The following is a 19,274-nucleotide window of genomic DNA, read 5'->3' as shown; positions in this document are numbered from 1 at the left end:
ATTTAAAATCCTGTATTTGCATACTTCTTCTGGCTTTTGCAGTATAAAAATAAAATTGAAAATTAGTTAGGATAAATATTTATTTTCACATAACATTTCTTAATTGTGAAAAACACCATAGTCTATTCACATGTACACATAAACTTCTGTAATAAATTACATCCAAGAAATTGAGTAATTTTGACCAGGAATATGAAATTAGAAGTAAATATAGCACTACATTTGCTTTATATTGTGTGTGATTTCAGAATGTTAAGATTAACATTGGAATAGCATTTAAATTCACACAAGAACAGAGTGACTGTTTTAAAATAAAACCACTCTGAAATACTGAACAGAAATAGAGAACGCCATTGAATACACTAATTTCTTAATATTCTAAGAGTTGGTCAAGTGAATCTAATACATTTTGATTGTATACATGATCTGTAACAAAGTCAGCAACATATTAAAACACCACCAGGCTGCTTTCAGGACAAACCAGTATTGAACTTCTATACTAACCTTAAAACGATTGGAATCTTACAGTTTATCATCAAATACACAAAACAAAGCATTTAACTTTAATACATCAGTTTTTTTTCCTAAATTTACAAATGCAAACATTGAATTAAATTTAAATCCTTCTTTATGTCCATTAGAATTGTTTTTTTCTCCATTAAAAATGGCATTGAAGGGGCTTTGACAATGTAAGTCAAATTTAGAACAGTGACCCTATTAGTTTGCAGCAAACAGCGGTTAGCTTTTATGGCTAAAGTAGTAAAACAGACACACTCACATACACAAAAACATTAGAAGGAATACTAGAAATGTGCTAGATAGGGAAAGTTATATTTTGGAAAGCTGAGGAATGTGAGAGCCCTGTTGCTGAGTTATTACAAAGATTACAAGACTGAGATTCTTACTTGTAGGATTCAAAGCAATAACGTAAAATAAAGAGAGCTAACTTTCATTTAATTATTTAAAAATTTATCTTAAAAAAATTTAAAAATCAGTGAATCCCAAATAATGCAATAAAACCTTCGCTCCACATCTCTTTAAGCAGTCCTTGTTTTGCACAAAAGACCAGCTTGAAGGATCAAGGAGTAACAAAATCCATTACAAAAAATGTCTTTGTAATGGCTTTAAAGCCACATTTTACTTTGCAATGTTGTTTTTATCTTTTAATCAATATCTACTTGACGGAGTAGTGAAGAGCTGTAACAAAACCAACAGCAGGATACTCAATTATTATGCACAATTAATCTCTGAAATTAAAAGGTTTACAGTTGTTAGTAGAGAGAGGATCATATAAACATATCCTTTATGTGGCTGTATTTTAGGCAATAAAAAGGAAAATCATTGGGCAGGTGATATAACTGCAGGTGGGGTAGAGTTTGTATCTACAAAATTTTCCCTATTATAAAATCCTGGATTGATGTAGTTTTTTGGCCTACCACAGCAACATTCATACAAGATACTGTAATCATCTTAAGAAATACTGTAGCCATGTTTCCCAAAGGATGGGGTGGTGTTTTTCAACTAAAGGTGTGATAATGTTTTAATATATATATTTAATATATTTTTAATATATATGACTATGTTCCAGTTACGTACAAACTCGAATATTAAATACACTGTATTAAATCAAGGAAAACTTCACAAATACAGAATCTGACCCTGCAATCCTCACTGCAGGAATAGTCCATGATTTCAAAAGGACAGTTTGAGGAGGAAAGGATTATCCTTGTTAGTTTGTTCACAGGGTCAGTTTTTACTTTAAAAACTTCTTTAATGTTTGCTTGTCAGTTTGGGTCTCCTGAATCACTCAGGTGATTTAAAACAAACAAAAAAAAATGTAACAAGTGTTTTCAAGTTTATCTTGAATGAAGATTATTAAGTATTCTCACACAGATAAAGTAGGAAAATACAGTACAAACCTATTAACAGGAACGTTGAATTTGAAAGAACCTTTGTTAAATTTATGATACAATACTGACAAATGGCCAATATCAGCAAAGAACATGATTTTTTGCATTGGCTACTGCAGACTTTTACACAGATAATAGACAATGTAGACATTTAGACAAGGTGAAATGAGACAAATATTGCACTACATTACCTGTGCTAGTCTGAGATGAAAGACAAAAGTTACAAGGTCAAATCATTTATATTTAGTGGTTGTGGCACTCCTTTCATTCGTTTGTAAAAAAATTAATTGAAGATCAAGTCATAGACAAGTCTCCCGGTCAACACCTTTCCCTGAATCAGCTTTCTTCTCTTTTCTCATTTCAGCACTAGGAAAAGGAGGAAAAAGAGAGTCAAAAACAGGACTATCATATATATTAATGATCTACCTGAAAACCAACATTACACTGATATTTTAATTAATTTTTCATGCTGCATAGCACAGACTGGGAAGCAAGTGCAAGTTTCTGTGCTGAATGGTGCAGAAGACATCCACCAGCGTTTTAGTGACGAGGTAGGCAGAGAACTGAAGATGTATAGACAGACAAGTCAGCCAGCATGCAAGCAAAGACAGCCACTTTTTTTTTTTTTTTTGCAAATACAACTGTTAATTGATTAAATAACGGTAATGATACAGTTCTCAGACAAGACTGACATTTTCTTAAATGGCACAAACGAGGTCATGATAAGTATTTCTTATCTCTAGAATGTGTTCTGTTCCTCAATGTACTTTTCAAAGGAATGTTTCTGAACTACAGCAGTGCAAGCCAACTTCCAACTAATATTTGGCTTTCAGTGTTGATTGGGGAGAGCATGAGAAGGCTAGGGGAGTGGGGAGTGACAATATTCCCCATTTGGAGCTTAATACACACCTCCTCATGTATACAATGTAAGGAAATAACCTTTTTTTTTAAAAAAAAAAAAGCAAGCATGAAATATCATACAAAAGCCGTATCAGTAAGAACGCTCAAGCAGAGTTCAAATTTGGATTCAGCTTTTTTCCAGTTAAAACACTGTTGATTTGCCTACAGAAAGCAATATATGTGCAAAGCTGGTTTTTTTTTTTTTTTTTGTGAAGAGGGTCCTAATTTACAACAGCAAAAATAAATAAAGTAATGTTCTTGCAATGAGTTTCAATCACACTATGAAAATGCAGAGACTTCCACAACACAGGCAAATCAAGCCTTGAACAAAGAGTGGCAGGGTATCTTAAAAAAAAAAAATAAAATAAATGGTTCTGAGAACAAACCTGTATCAAGCACATAACCTACCAGGTTTCATAGGAATAATTCCTTAACTAGAATGAATGAAAAATAGGCTGAGTTACACAAGGCTTAAAGGAAGCAAGATCAATTCTCAAATTCTTAAGGTGATTCATGCACAATTTTACAATAATCTGACATTTTTCTTCACATAAAAATTGCTTTAAGGATACAATTCAGTTCAGCCAAAGCTTAATTCTATTCCTATGGCAGCTTCCAGAGGCGTTAATGGAAATAGCTAAAGAATACCAACTTCTGCCACTTCAACTGCCAAATGTGTCACCTTCTGTAGAACAGTGATAGAACTGGGTATGTTACACTTTCTGCACACAAAGGGTATGCAAACAAAGTCCGGGGTGGGGGGTGGGGGGGGTGTGGAATTTAAAATGCAGCAGTAGAGCAGGCAGAGAGTTACCTGTGCTTAGTAAAAGCAAACACTGAGGATGTGCTGTGTGCCTTACAGTCTATAGTATTTCCACATTTTAGGTGCCTCTGTGATACCAGGCAAGTCTTCCTTCTATTTAGGATTCACATTTCTGAGCATCTCCTGCAGATGTGGGCTTTAATGCCTTGAGAAATTTGGGAAAAAAAAAGGACAAGTCTGGTCTTTTACCAGTAAACACATAACTGGTGGATCTGTAAGGGACCTGGAGCTCTCTTCCTCCCTACCATGGGAGTAGTCTAACAAGCCTGAGAAGGTTTGGGATGCAGTATTTGCAGACCTTCAGAGGTACGGAAGGGAATTAGTACCATCTACAAAGTGATAGATGCCTCTTTTCCAGTACTTTAAAAGACCAGCTAGGACTACCTTCTCTACATGATCAGATCTTCTGCACGTTTTGAAATTGCTATCTGAAGGTCCTTCTTAATATTTAATAAGTAAAGCCAGAGGAATATTTAATTACATGTACTAGGGAGGGCTGTTTCAGATAGGTGCCTTGGTGTTCAAGACTACCAAGACAGGCTCAAAAGCAGACCTTTAAGTCTCTAGGAATGTTAATACTGAAAAATTAAGGTTAGAAATTTTTAAAGTTCAGATGCCTCTACTGATAGGCAACAGTTGTCTATGTAAAACTCATTTAAGTCCCCTCTTTAGACACTTAAATACTGTTATGAGTCTGGGATGTAAGAACTGTCACACACTATACTACTTCACAGAGCCAGGGGCAGGGCAGAGCTGATGACAGATATTATCCATGCATCAGGTTGAGAAGTTGTTTGTATAAAGTCTGTCTTTGGAGATGATCTTAGTTCATTATTGGCCAGTCTTTCATTGACCAAGTCAACACAGGATTTAATTAGTACGAAGAATTTCCAGATTTTATGTACTCCAGAAATCACTCAATGTTGTTGATTGGTCAGTGCCTTACGTAAAAGGCATTACATTAAATCTTAATACAGTATCTTAATTTAATTCTGTAATGTAATACTGGTGATCAATTGCAAAAACTATCCTTGCAACTGCTACCATTCCAAGCTTTCTTTTTTTCTCAGTACTTGCCTAGGATTAAATTATATCTTCATGTAGCGGTATGTGCATTTAGGAATATAATGGTTCTTTACCTCTGTCTCTAGGATGATTTAAGACCAATGAGTCTATGGTTTTATATCAGAAAGCAAATATTCCAGGTTTAAAGTTCTTTGAATCTACGTCCGTCTGGGAATCTGAGACAAGCTAGAGTACACGAAAAAGCAGGATTCAGATTCTTTAAGAGGTTGTTCCTTCACAAAATTACACTCATACCTAAAACTATAAACTTATGATCCCTTAGTTCCTTTTCACTGGAGTCTTTTGTTTTCAGGAAGAAAGATACAAGAACAGATTGAAAGTGAGCTCATTAGTAAATGAGTTTCTATTTTACTGCAGTGGTAGGGCCAAATCATTTTTTACCAATGTCTTATATGGATGCTCTTCGCTCAATGGATCTTTGAAAATTTCAGGTAAAAACAGCACTTGTTTACATAATCTAGCATACCATCAAAGAAAGGAATATCCACCAGAAAAATTACAGCTACTGCATACCCAGTGGCTGTGATGTACCACATCAGTTTCTTCTCTTTCTCCAGGCTTTCACAGCCTGGAGAGCAGAGGCACACAAGGTAAGAAAGCCCTACTGTACATCCTCCCATGCACCATACTGATTTCACTGCGACAGGATCCTTTTCAGCCCATGAGTAGGGCGGAAGGCAAATCAGAACGACACTGCTATTTCAACTGTCAGTGAAATAGCATGAAAATGGTCACATCAGTGGGCAGCTCCATGGGTGCCTGCAATGAAGATTCTCTGCGCATCACCTGTTCATCTTGTTTATGCTGTTTAGGGAAAGGAACAACACTGAAAGGCAGCATGCCATTTTGGGGTGACAAAATTTAAAAACGCATTTCACTATAAAATTTTTCACTCACTGCTTCTTTTCACCATAAAACAATGACTAGCTGTTTCAAACATGGAGCTTGTTTTGAAAACTAGATTTAGAAATGGGCAGGATATGATTTTGTATTTTTAAAGAGTCTAACGAAAAAGAATTCTAGGAATACCAGATTAACATTTAAATGTACTACATCTCCAGTTATACTTTTAATACACAATAAATTTTCAATTTTTAATTTGAATGATTTTTACGTTCCTATTTAAAATGTCATTCTGTCTCCCCAAAAACTACACAAAGTCAAGTCATTTGGGTTCCTAGGTGACACCATTTTGAATTGGAAGATACAATCAAGGAAAAGGTTGGGGGACAGGGTCTTACCTTTGGGGAAATCAGCTTCTAGAGTGATTAGGAAGGGGAGATTATGACAAAAAATGTGATGAAACAATTAAGTAGAAAATAGTTAAAATTTATGGAAATAGGAAAATTTCTCCAAAAGTCACACTGTGCTTGTATTTAGTATTTTCTTATTCCTGTAATAACTCTGTAGCACAGATAAACATTATTGCTTCATTTTACATTTGTCTGGACTAAAATTTAGTAGTAAAATGTTTTGAGTACAAGTGAAATGGGCAGAAAAATGAAAAAAAAAGTGTGATTTTTAAATTATTTTCACTCCAAATATTAGTGGATTGCATTCAAAGTACTGGGCTCTTCAATATAGTATTTCCAGGGCAGAGATGACCACTGCTCTTTCAAGAGGAAAGAACAAAAAAGCAAGCAGAACAAGCACAACAGCTGTTGTGCTATATCCTGGTGTAGCCAGTGGTTCATTACAGAAGCATCAGGCATGCTCAACTTAATTTTCCACTGTAGCATAACTAAGTAGCATGCAAATATTTGTGATTTTTTTTAAATAAATACACATAGTGAATTTGTGTTTTGAGCTCAGAATATTATGACTGGACGTAAAGAAAAGGAAATCTCAAGAAATATAACTGCAAGATGCTAGAAGTCTTTCTAATCCATAGCAAAATATTCTAATACTGGTTTGACACTCTAAAGTATAATGCAGTAAAAGAAATTAAAACCTTTTAGAAGGAAAGCTTGACTCCTTATCTTTTGCATTCTCTGAAGATATCAACAATGTCTTCCACACAGCAGTTTTTGCCATTTCATCAGAAATGTTTATCACAGATGGGTCATCTCTAGGCAAGAACAAAAGTAAATACACAATAAAACAATGAGCAGTCTTTGTTACTTATTAACTCTACAAAAGTCCTTGAAAACTGATCGTGTTGACAATAAGCAAGTGCAATGTAAGATGATAAATTGTTAAGCTTCAAAAATCCTGAACAATGACTTATTCTCTTAAAACATCTTAGCACTTTTCTAGTATTTCCCTCCACCAACAGCAATTAATCATAGTAACATCAATAAAATATATTGTGTCGCTTCCAACTAACAGACAGAGAAAAATGAGGAACTGTGAAATTTAATATTGCCCAAGATTTCACAGCATGCCAGTGGCACAGCTGGATTAAACAAGAATCATAAGAGCCCCTAACAGTTCTCAAAGCTTTACCTGGGCGGCTCCAAATACATACACACTTAAGAATAACAAAGTCTTAACTGTTTAAGAGCCTGCCTGTACATTATTCCTGACTTCATGGTTTACGTACAGCTTGACACTCAGTAAGCCCTCAGTAACCTTGTTTTTGCAGTGTTTTGGTGAACCACTTTATCAACAGTGTCTTGACTCTTCTTTTTAGCTGTAGGACTCTTACCCTTACAGTACAGAAGGTCAGTTATTATCCAGGCAACTCTACCTAAGTAAACACACTACAGATCAAGATAGATCACATCTCAAGATAAATTAATCTAAGCATTGCTAATATAAAATAGAACAAAAAAGTATGGACAAAAGAAGAAAAAAAAACCAGACCATCAGAAGTGTGAAAAATCAAGAGTAAGATACAAGCTGGGATTTTTCAGAGACAGAGACAGTTATTTGCCTTAGGAGACATTAGGGTAACTGTGTTAAAATGTAAGAGAAGGCCACTGAGGTAATGTTCCTATGAACTCAACGTTAATGCAGAGGTTACTATCAGCAGGTATTTCCAATCTTTATTAAGAACTTACTTTCTGAAAACTGTAAATGAGAGTCCTTATGGGCTGGCCACTTGTACTACTATCGATAACATAGGTTTTCATGCTTTTTAAGTTACACCAACCCTGTATTTTGCCTCGTCTACCCTGGACAGCACTTGGGTCACCTATCTCACATAGACAACACCTCAATCAGAACATTTTAAAATGTAATACTGTAAGAACCAAGTTTTTCTGGAGTGTATCAAAACCTTTCTTGGCTCCCTGCTAGCTTCAGGATGAAGACTTTAACCTGCTCTACATCTTCCCTTTGCACTGTGCATGTTAGAAGCCAAGGTTCATTAGGAATGGCCTGATCCTGCAGTCTTGCCCAAGGGACAACTTCAACTAGTGTGTCCTCTTCCTAGGGACCACAAGATCATGTGAAAAGACTAGAAAAGGGCTGAGCTTCTTAAGTGCTACAATATATGGGTCACTTCACCTATCTGTACTCTACTGCCAGAAAAACATCCTCCTGACATTCAATAAGCATTAAAAATAAATATTCTGGAATGTTTATTTTATTTGTTTAATTGCAACTCACCTAAAAGAGGAAAGGTATATTTTACCTGTAATGTCCTTCTAGTGGTAACTGAACAGTCCCTTCCTCTTCCATTGCTAACATACTTTGCTCTTCCTAGAAGGAAGGAATTTAGACGTGAGACAGGATATGATGCTGTGAAAAGTGAACTTTATATAATCTTTTTTCCTCTTTTCTTCAACATTAAGTATTTATTTGAAGCTCTTAAAGATAATTTTCAGCTCTAATTTAAATATTTGACATTTAAAACCCTCTATTTTAAAAGATGTATCTTCACTTAATGGTTTTTTCCAATGCCAAATAGTAGAGACACTTTTGTAACAACAGAGAAAGAAAAATTAGTAACACTGAGTGAGCAACTGTATGGTGAATTTTAAATATCAGGATATATAGATTGCAATGTTAACATGCAAAAATTAGGGAAGTCAAATTTAAGTTTGCACATACAGTTTTAATACTGATAAAGTTTTATTGCAATGGAAGGTAGTGAAACAAGACACCAAAATTAGTTTCCACTCGAACAGGGAAAAAACTTCCGTGAGTAATAGAAAGAGACCTAGGATACATACCTACCAAAAATCTTTTTGTCAAATATTTACAAATTTAGAAAAATCTATCTAAGGGGGAGAGGAGAATGAAATAACACTCCTCAAGCACCATATCCTGCCTGCAAGAACAAAGGAGAATAAGTCTCTGTCTTTCAGACATCAGCTCAAGGCTCCACAGGAGAATTCTCAAGGCTCACACTCCTATTAGGTCAGGAAAACCATGGCCAGGAGGTTAATGTGCTTACAGATAAATGTAACCATCAAATCCCACCCTAAACTGTTGCACTGTTTTTATTAGATGGCTTTGTAACAGTTTACCCTGGTGGCTGTTTGAAAGTGTGAGTTGGCTCTCCCACAAAGAGCTCACCATTTTCTGGCAGATCACCCAAAACTCCACATTGCACCACACACATTGATAAGTTGGTATTAGCTGGAAGAGCCAGTACAATTTACCAAAATAGTAAAATTTAGGTCCTCCCTGCATAGAATTTTTTTTCTTCTGTTTTGCTATTACGACTATTTTAAAAGTCACAACATTTTTTTTCTCCAAATGGGAGAAGTCACTTCGTTCATTCCTATCTCAGAAAGACTTAATTGATTAACATCAAAGTGGCTTCCAAAGGAGGTCTGTGAGAAGAAGGCACATATAATAACCACTATAAATGTACAAAGCCTTGGAAAAACATGGCCTAAAAATATAAAAACAACTTAAGTGATGAAATTAAGATCCAATCAAATAAGTTTCAGATCTTGTCAACTATATTTCTGAATATTCTTGTGGGTAGAATACTTCTATTTTTAAAAGCCGTGTGATAGCAACTCCCCAATTAATTCCTCAGGCTACATGTCAGAAGTTTTATTACTAGTTAATTTTGTCATTTCTAGGCTTCACAGCTTTGTAAGTTTTTGACAGTTGAACAGTTTTAATAATAGCTGCAAATATTTAGAAATGCCAAAATATGTAAAAATAACCTCTCAAAATAGGCAGTGAATGAAATAAAGTAACACCGGTAGATCTTCCTAGTTTTATTTTCTAATGCCATCCTATCAAGCATGGGGACGAAAATGACATATAAGCAAAACATAAGGATAACAAGGAATTCTTTCCAATAATCAGACCCACAAGAACAGAGCTACCTTGGTTACTTTTGGTTACTCTGAATTGTGATGACAACAGCTACTGTGATGAAAACAACTCTCTGGTCTGCTTTGATTCAAGAGGGAAAACAATGACTCACATATTTTAATTCCAGACTGGTAGTTTTACAGGCACATACTAAGTAGTAAATAATCATCATGATGTTTTATCACCTAGATAAAACCTTTTCCCCAAAATGTATTCTATGAAAGTATGTTGAATGTGTCAATGAAAGCAAAGTTTTAGTTCTTCAGGTTACAGATGAAGCAGTGAGTTGTCAAAGGTCGCAGAAGAATGCTAAAGGCAAAGAAATCTAGTTTTGCTAGTTATATGTTCAAATTATTAGCTCATGTCCTATTTCTGCAAATAGACTTACCAGGGAATCCTTACACACACCATTTCACTGGTCTTAGATCCCATCTCAGGGCATCTCTAAGGATAAACTGCTGATCTATCCACTCACATTGTCTGGTTTTTGCAGTACCCTTGTATCACCAGATTACATTTCACTGGTCCTGGCCTTTTGCAGAGGTCTTCAGGGCAACTTAGAGGTCATAAGTACAACTGCCCCCAGACCACTCCTGCCTAGAAGTGACTACAACCTGCCAAGACTACGTGGCATCATCTGCACCTTCACCTCCCAATGCCCCCACAGCCTCACACCATGCTAACTATTCAAAAGTCCTGGCACAGGACACACAACTCCCATTTAAAATAACCTGGTACCAACATACATATTCTACCTACTGCTCCTGCAGTTACTGTTTCTCCATCAAAACTTGTCCCTCATTTATTTGGGCCCAGTACCGATGTTCTCGGTCAGTTGACACTGAACAGGTAGCTGATCAATGGACAAAGACCTCCATCCCTTACACATAAAGTTTCTTTACACTCCCACAGTTTTATATTATATTCAAACAAGCAATTCATGAAGTAGCAGCTAAATTAAAATGCTACCAAACAGATGCAAAACTGGTTAGAAAGCTACAATTAGAAAGATCAGTGTTTCACTGTCAAAATACAGGAACGTTCTGAGTGGAAATGTGTAAGAATCTGTCCTTTATTAAGTTCATAAGAAATTATCTGAAAAGCATATTCTTGAAATCATGACCCACCTCTTTCTCAGCATCTTCCAGTTTCTTTTTCTTGCTCTCGGGCATCAAATCATCTAACCAACTGAGCTCCCGCTTAGTAAAAAAGAAATCCATGAGTTTTCGGACAAATACCAAAGCTAGGACCTGTAAAGATATTAATTCAAAGAATTAGGAAATTAGGCAAGTAAAACTGACAAATATGCTTGTAGAGGAATACAAGAGTGACTACGGTTTACAGCTAGCATTTTATCCTTTAATTTGGCTATTCAAACAGGTGGTCTTCCTTTGTTCAGATGAAGTATGGCTTGAAGCATTAAACAATGACTGAGGCCAGCAGATTTCTTTTCTTTTCAAATAGTGCAACAATCAGAGACAGATCACTTCAGCAGCAGAACAGATTTTTCTTTTATTTCCAGCAAGACACATAGCCATCAATAAAGTTCCTCAGTGCAATGAACACTCTTTCTTAATGAGTGAATGTTCTTTCTGTGAAATTATTAAGCACTACTCCTTAAATAAAAATATCAAATAAATTTTAATTGTTTTTTAAAAGAAGAGTTTTCCCTAAGAGAATATACAGTATACACACATACAAACAGAGTGCAACTTAGATTCAAACTAGAGGTTATATGTAGAATTTTTCCTTTTTTTCATACAATATGAAGTGTCCTTCAACACTGAACTGAAGCAATACTGTAATTACTTGTCCAACTATTTTTTTTCTTCAATAATAATTACCCACAAGTGAAAAGCAAAGGAATTTTTAGAATAAATAAAATATATTTCATACCATCATAGGAAAGACAATGGCAGCTCTTGAAACCTTTATAATCCATAGAAGCACAAGACAACTCAGCTGAATTACAGTGAAGAGATGGACCTTTCTAAGAGGAACATGCCTCAGATAAATAAAATCTGGCTGATGCTTTGCAGGCATCCAGAATAACTTTATCCTGTCAAAAAGCTGAAAGAGAAATTTTTAAAAGTTTGCATCAAAATGAGCTGTAGGATCATCTATGCTTACATTCACACACTGCCTAAGAGATCCTGAATATCCTAAGACGCTGGCTTGTTATTCTAAAGGCAAAAACTGTGCAAAAGTTTGGGAGCACAGAAAAAGACTGCCTCAGTTACAATCCTGAGCTGCTAGTCCGACAGTGGTAAAGGACTCATGTTCTCTCTGATTCAGCCACCAGAGTAAAAATGAAAATCGTATTATTTAAGTGTAATTATTTGGTTAGCCATACTTCTTAGTTCCTTTCAGTTTTAATAAACATTTATCTCCCTAGGTACTTCTATTGCAGATGTGCTGAGATACTGGATTTCATTGGATTCCACTGAATTACATTCTGTATAGTTATACTGCAGGAAACATCCTGCTATACACAAAGAAAACAGATACTTAAAAATAGTACTGCCAAGGTCTCAAGTTAAGAACTCAAAGTTAGGCAAAGCCAGACTTCAAAGTAGAAGTGAATCAATGATGAATCAAACTGAATGGAAGCCAGTTGATCCTGTTGGGCATACGCAGTATCACACTACTACACCGCCCTTCTAATAAATTTTAAACTTCTGTTTGCCAACAACTGAGCTCTGCTTCCTTTAGCAAAGAAAAAACTGATCATGGAGGGATCTCTTCAGTCTTTTGTCTCCTGTGGATCAAACTCCCCCCACCCCGCCCCCTCCAGTTTACTGCGCCAGATATTTTATCCCAGGCTGTTTTCTCTTCCCTATTGCATTTTCTTCACAAAACCAGGAACAAAAAAGGGCCAACTGCCATGCCGTTAGGAATGTCCATGAGAGGTTCTTGTTTTTCAGACCTATTTGGCTTCATACTGACCTAAGACTGTGTCAGCTGCTATGGAAGAGTGATGATGGCAATGCACCATTTCTCCTTGCATGGATGAGCCATGCTATATTCACACAGTCTTCAGCAATTTCAAGTTTCAGGAATTTTTACTGAGCATGTGCAAACTGCATTTTTTTAAAGGCTTATAATTTGGCCAGATTTGAGCAGACTTCTTTTTCACAGAAACAGCAAAAAGCACATCCTCCCACAAAAGCCATCTTATCAAATCTCAATTCCTTGTCCCAGCTTGGGGGAGGGAGAAAAGGAGGGGGATGCTATCACTTTTCCAAGTAAAGATAGCCAGATTTTAGCATGCCTTAAAAAACATCCCTCAATAGTGTACTTTCTCATACCCTTGTTCTGAAAAACAGCTGAACCATATTAAGCTGAAATTATCTAAACCTCAGCAAAAGCCTAAGTACACTTCTTAGAATATCAACCTAAATGATAAGAGCTAGGCAGTTAGAAGAGTCTCTGAAGAGAAAACAGCAGTCAAAAAAAAAAAAAAAAGAAAAAAAGAAAAGAAAGATAGAAAGGTGTTGCCAGCTTTGCCCATAAATAATAGAGAGGTAAAAAAGCAAGACATTTTTAACTTGCAATCAAAAATTTAAACATAATGAGAGAAACAATCAGGCATTTTCTTTACTCTTTGTATGTGCCAACCTTTTGTACAGTATAATTCATGTTTTTGTCGTGTGATTGTTCTTTCTCAATTGTCTTTGTGTATCTATGCCTCAACTTTTGATAACAAACAAAGGCCCACTTGACAATTTGACTGTTTTTGTCAGATGGGCTAAAAGATTTGATAACATACCATTTAACGCTGCAGTCATCCAGGAAAAATGGTACATAGGATACTGTTACCAACCCTGACCTGAATCCTGGAATGCCTGGCTTCCACCAGGGGCTCCTACTGAAGGCCACTGCAGGAATGCTGCCCTTCCACTACACTTGCCCTTCATCCCTGAGGACAGAAGTTAAGTAGCATGAGACTTGCAACAGTTCCACTTCCCAGCCTGTGACATTTATTTGCACAGGAAACACCTTCAAAACCTCACCTGTGTTAGTTTCAGGGCAAGTTAGCCAAAAGCCTCATATAGGCAAAATTCAAGATCAAGCCTACCACTACAAAGGCACTAACTTGGAAGCTGAAAAGGCAGGAGGCAAGTAAGTGGACAGGGAGGCAGGGGAGAGGGAAGAGATCCTGATAGGTGTTACTCAGTTTTTAGGCTCAGTCGAAATTCTTTTGGTAACATGAGAGAACAGAAAAATCAGTGCCTAGAAAATAAAAAAAAATTGGAGCACGTTACCTAAAGGGAATACTCTATTTAGAGATAATCCATTTTCCTTTTTAAGTGAGTCAAGAATTTAAGGCTGGCAACATTCCTTTAAGATTATACACAAAAGATAACAAAATAATATAATAAGAATAGCTACACATTTTATAGAAAGCATCATCAGTAAAACATTCTTCATAAATCCATTTTACCTGAATTCCCTTTAGAGATGAAGCACCCATGTAAAGAAATACTCCATAAAGTACTGGCATAGGAATAAACTGCAAAAATAAGCAGAGAAAGGGAAGAGCATATTAAATACCCTTTAACAATTTGAAATGCTTCTAGAAAGACATTCTAAATAGTTGAAATTCAAAGTGCCATATGCCTGCATTAATCAGACAAGTTGTAAATTCAGAGTCACTCAATTATAAATTAATAATGTTTCTCAGTATAAAGCAAAAGAAGAATCTGGCTTTATAGTTTTATTTTCCTCTCATGGCAAATATACTTTATTAACTATTAATAAAATTAACAGAACTACAGGAAAAAAAGAAAGTGTGTGATATCTACTTAAATTCTTTACTTAAAAGACTGCTCAGGAGAGCATCTGAACACTAAAGTTTAATCCTCAAAAATGTTCAAGACACACACAAAATACTCGATACTGCTAAAAGAAGTGTTCTGTGCTGTAAGCATTTACAAATGGGTGAATTACTTCTATGGAATGATTTTCTAAGAGACTATTTTAAACATTCAAGCTCTCAGTTTACAAGGTATAAGTAAAGGAATATTTCTGTAGATAAGTATCTGTTTTAAATACTAAATACACAAAACAGGTTCTATGTGTTTTCAAAGTGAAGGTTTTATGATATACTTAATAAAATACTACTGGGAAGTGCAAGTTCTAAGGGCTTATTGCTTTCACTGTGACAACATTCAAGTCTAAATTCTGGTCTTACTAAAGCCAGCGGCAAAACTCTCACTGATTTTACACAGGCCAGATAATTCTTAAAAACAGTACATATGATGTATATAGATAGTATTGTACACACAGGTAACTAGACATCAGTTTCAGGACACTGGTGAGTTGCATTAAGCATGCAGGCAGCATGAGAGAATTTTCACGTTCATTTCCAAGAAATGAACCATAGAATTTTTCTTGCAACTGTGAAAATATTTTTAAATTACCCAGAAATCACACAATGTTTTTCAGTTTCCTAAATAAATGTACTTATTGGTATAACATAGCAAGACTGTTTCACAATAATTTGCCCATGGGCCCAAAGTAGAGACAAAAGGTGAATCTCCATAAACTGTAAGTCAATGGCAAGATCCCCTTTTACTTCAGTCAGGCCAGATTTTCATTACAAGATTTTTGTTTCAAAAATGTTAGATGAGCCTAACCATTTCATTGCAGGAAATTAGAATTCCACTTTAGATTATCACTTTGTAACATTATGCTAGTTAGTAATGTGTCTGGAAAGGGCACTCATTAAATACTACAGTAACAAGAGTAAGATGTTCAGTGCAGTGCAGTACTCTCTAGCTTTTCCTTACTTCCCCAAATTACCTTCAGGATACTTGTCAAAAAGACAGATGAGCCCATAAGGATAAAAATCATGAGCCCTGTGACTCTTTGCTCCCGGATTCCAAGAAATTTTGGCTGCTCCCCTGGAGCAGAGCACTCTGATTCCAGTTTTAAGCTATTCACATGGGAAATAGAGAGGACAGTGGCTGCAACAAACCACGGCAATCCCATAATCGAGCACACTCCAAGCATGACTGCCACCATGAGCAGGTCGAGATGGTATCCACATCCTTTCTGTTAAAAAAAGTAATGACAGCAAGAAGATATAAAATGACATCTGAATTAAGAAGAACATTCCTGGCAAGCATTCCTAATGAACAGTTAGAGACAATTTAAAAAATTGTGACTTGTAGGAAAAAATAGCTTTCTTCTATGTGTTATCCAGGTTGGGTCAGTAGTGACGGTAAACTGGTTATCTATGGCAATTCCCACTAGTTCACAAGTGTACACATCATAAATCCACTTTACAATGGGCATCAAATACCCGTCATAGTATATGCTAGTATAAAGACAATGGAAAATACCTACATTTTCTATTTTAACTAAATCTCTTCTGTGGATAACAGGTAGCAGAATACCCAGCTACCCTGCCAGTTTTCCACTGCACTAATCTTAGAGATCCTCCATCCATCCTTACATAGGAGACAGAAAAATATGTATTTTCATTCTTTCCTACACAAAAATTCTGAAGTTAACATTTGCAAAGTCAGTTTATGCTATAAAGGGCCATAAAACCACATCAATTCTTTCAAAGTTTTTATAGATGGTAAGCATGTGATAGTAGTAAGTTTTTGCCATCATACTTTCATCGTATCCAAGAACAGACTGCTAGAAATTAAGATAAACTATAATTAGGCTATACATTAAATGAAACTATAAATTAATATTCATCACCAGGTACTGTTCTACTGGTTTCCTTATTCAATACTTAAAAGTAGTATCATGAACATTCATATGAGAAGTCAGTGCAACTTTAGTATTGTATCATCTCTGTAGTAGTCAAATAGTCCATAAATTTATTAAGAGGAGGGATGTTCCTTTGCTTTTGTAGCAGTGGATAAAACTCTTTGGTCAAATCTTAAATACATTTAAAAACCTGCACTTGAAAATGACCAATGATCTGCATCAAGCTTGGTGGTATAAATATCTGTTACCATAGCTGACAGGGATATTTCTTTTCAATTTTCCTAAGTATCCAGAACTACTACACAGCTGCAAGCAGGAGCTCAAGCTACTTCCCTTTAAAAATTCAGGTAGGTACTTATCTCCAAAAAATTTTGCAATATGGCAAGAAATCCAGTGCCATGGTCTGATGAAACAGTGATGTTCATGCAAACAATGTGAATATGTTGAACTATAATTTTGCCTGTAAACCCATGCAAATGCCTTTTGACATAAAAAAAAAAAAAAAAGTAACTAAACTAAACTTGGAAGGGTTTGCTACAGAGACTGCCAAAAGCTGAAATGTGCACTATTCAGAATTTGCTAAGGGAAGTATAAAAAAAAAAAAAAAAAAAAAAAAAAAAAGAGGGGAAAATGAGCTAGAAGCAAACAAATCATTTCTTTCTGAAGACAACTTTTACTTCTAAAATAGGAAGCGTCTGGGTTTTTGAAAATGTAAGCCACATACTGAAATGAAAATGCCATCTTATTTGCTTACATTATTTTAAAAGGGGAATTCATATAAAGTAAAGAAAATTAAGAATCAACTCTAGCAACCTTCTCTCACTCCCCAGAAGTGCTTATGAGTCCTATCTCCAAGACACATCTTGACAAACTCAGAGATGTGTCAAACACAGATATTAGTTACACGCACAATGCACTGAAAGAAAGAGTTTAATTCTAAATCCTAAGAGACACCTTTTTTTACCTTCTGACACATTTATGAGGAATGTATCTGCTAATGCATACAGAATCCGAGAGCATTTCCTCACATTCATACATGATCTGAGGAACCTGACATATGGGAAGAAAAGGAAGCATAGCAACAGGTGATGCTACACCAGACCCCAGCAAAACTAAAACGCAGCAAGACAAGGGGGCAGCCAGGAGGACCATCTGACTCCCAGATGCCAGCGCTGAAAAAACACATTCCAAAGCTTGGCAGAAAATTCCTGCATCTGTCAAGTTAACCACATGCAATGCTATGGATTGACATGAAGAGCCAGGCTGACAAAGAGGGCAAAAAAAGAACATATCAAATGTCACAATCATCCAAGAAGAGGCAGTGCAAAGTGAAGGTTGCAAATGCATTTGCTAAAGCAACTTGGGATTGGATTGCTGCTTATTAAAAGTATGTCAAAAAAAGCCTAAGCTCGCTGCATATACATGTACAGAAACCTGCTGCTAGATTTTGCCCAACAGTTTCTCAGAGGGGTGATGTCCCTTTTTCTCTCTCCATCTGTAGGCAACTAAAGTGTTAGAGAACAGAGCAGGAAGCTGTCCTATGTTGTTCTAAGAACCCATTGTGCCTCTGAAGCTCAGTTTTATTCTTTTCCCTTCTTTAAGATAGGAAGGGCATTAAAAAAAAATGGGTGGGTAAAACCACAGAGAAGGATGAAGAAAGGAAAAAAAAATAATCTTATGTTACAAAAAAACCCCTGAATAGTTCTTTCAAAATCCAATCCAATAGAACAACACTGTCAATATCTGAATAGGCAATTAACATTGTGGTACTTAAGGAAATTATTAATTTCCAGATTTTTTTTTTCTTTAGGTGAATGTGTGTCATGCTTCTAATAAAGCAGAGAGAATAGCACTTTCTTGATTCACAATCTCTGTTCCAAATCACAGTCATAAAGACTTCTGGAAGGCAGTGAATAACTGACACAGGGCACAGGTACTACACAGATGGACAGAGAAAAAGCGTAACAATTTAAAGGGGTGCTATGTAACATATAATAAATTACCATACTCAAGTAGATCGAAGTATACTACATAATCTGAAGCAGAAAATGACAGTGAAAATACAACTATTTGACTGAATACCTTTAGTTTGTGTTCTTTCCGATTGATAATGACAGCTGTGATCTGCTGGTCCATAAAGATAAGGATAGTACAAAGCAGGGCTGGAATTACAGCAGCTATCACTGTCCACCAAGGATTAGGCCCCAAAGGAGTAATGAACCAGCCACGATCATCTCTGGTGGGCTATAAAAACAGAGTCATGCGTGACAAGTTAGAACTCTAAGGATTATTCACATTTCAGCTTCAGAAAAATACATACAAAAACATTACTAAGATATGATTTCCTTTAAAATCAATCTACGTAAGAGAACAGAAAAATGCTAAACCTCCTATAATACCAAAAAGATAAGTTACATATAATAAAATCATCTGGGATATTATGGACTTGGTTGTATTTGATACAATGAGCCCAGAATTTGGAATGAACTCCAGAACATCACAGTAGGTTAGGATTTGGGTAAGTTGAGCCAGGCTGGTCCTCACACAGAAAACACTAGGGAGCATGAAGGGGCCTGATGGGAGAGGCTCACATACACAGGCCA

At 35.9% G+C, this 19,274-nt stretch overlaps 1 protein-coding gene across 8 annotated transcripts in view; it reads right to left on the bottom strand.

Annotated features, from left to right (window-relative positions):
- Positions 1-62: 62 nt before the first annotated feature.
- The window catches only part of SLC4A10 (solute carrier family 4 member 10), a 162,013-nt gene continuing 142,801 nt past the window's right edge, over positions 63-19,274 (bottom strand). For 3 of the 8 annotated variants that reach the window (XM_086750372.1, XM_086750369.1, XM_086750371.1), the window contains exons 18-26: positions 18,754-18,915; positions 15,748-15,999; positions 14,387-14,455; positions 11,839-12,012; positions 11,070-11,192; positions 8,297-8,364; positions 6,671-6,787; positions 3,219-3,244; positions 63-2,276 (exon numbers count right to left, since the gene is read on the bottom strand). In XM_086750372.1, the coding sequence (XP_086606498.1) occupies positions 3,241-3,244; positions 6,671-6,787; positions 8,297-8,364; positions 11,070-11,192; positions 11,839-12,012; positions 14,387-14,455; positions 15,748-15,999; positions 18,754-18,915 (969 nt within the window). In that variant the 3' untranslated portion in view covers positions 63-2,276; positions 3,219-3,240. Of the gene's footprint in view, positions 2,277-3,218; positions 3,245-6,670; positions 6,788-8,271; positions 8,365-11,069; positions 11,193-11,838; positions 12,013-14,386; positions 14,456-15,747; positions 16,000-18,753; positions 18,916-19,274 lie in introns of those variants that run through there. The other 5 variants (XM_086750376.1, XM_086750377.1, XM_086750375.1 and 2 more) reach the window with 4 other exon arrangements.

Source organism: Chlamydotis macqueenii, chromosome 6 (assembly GCF_036417535.1).
Source record: "Chlamydotis macqueenii isolate bChlMac1 chromosome 6, bChlMac1.mat, whole genome shotgun sequence".
In the NCBI taxonomy this organism is placed as follows: Eukaryota; Metazoa; Chordata; class Aves; order Otidiformes; family Otididae; genus Chlamydotis; species Chlamydotis macqueenii.
Note: the sequence above shows the minus strand (reverse complement) of the source record. Positions and strands in the feature narration are given on the sequence as shown.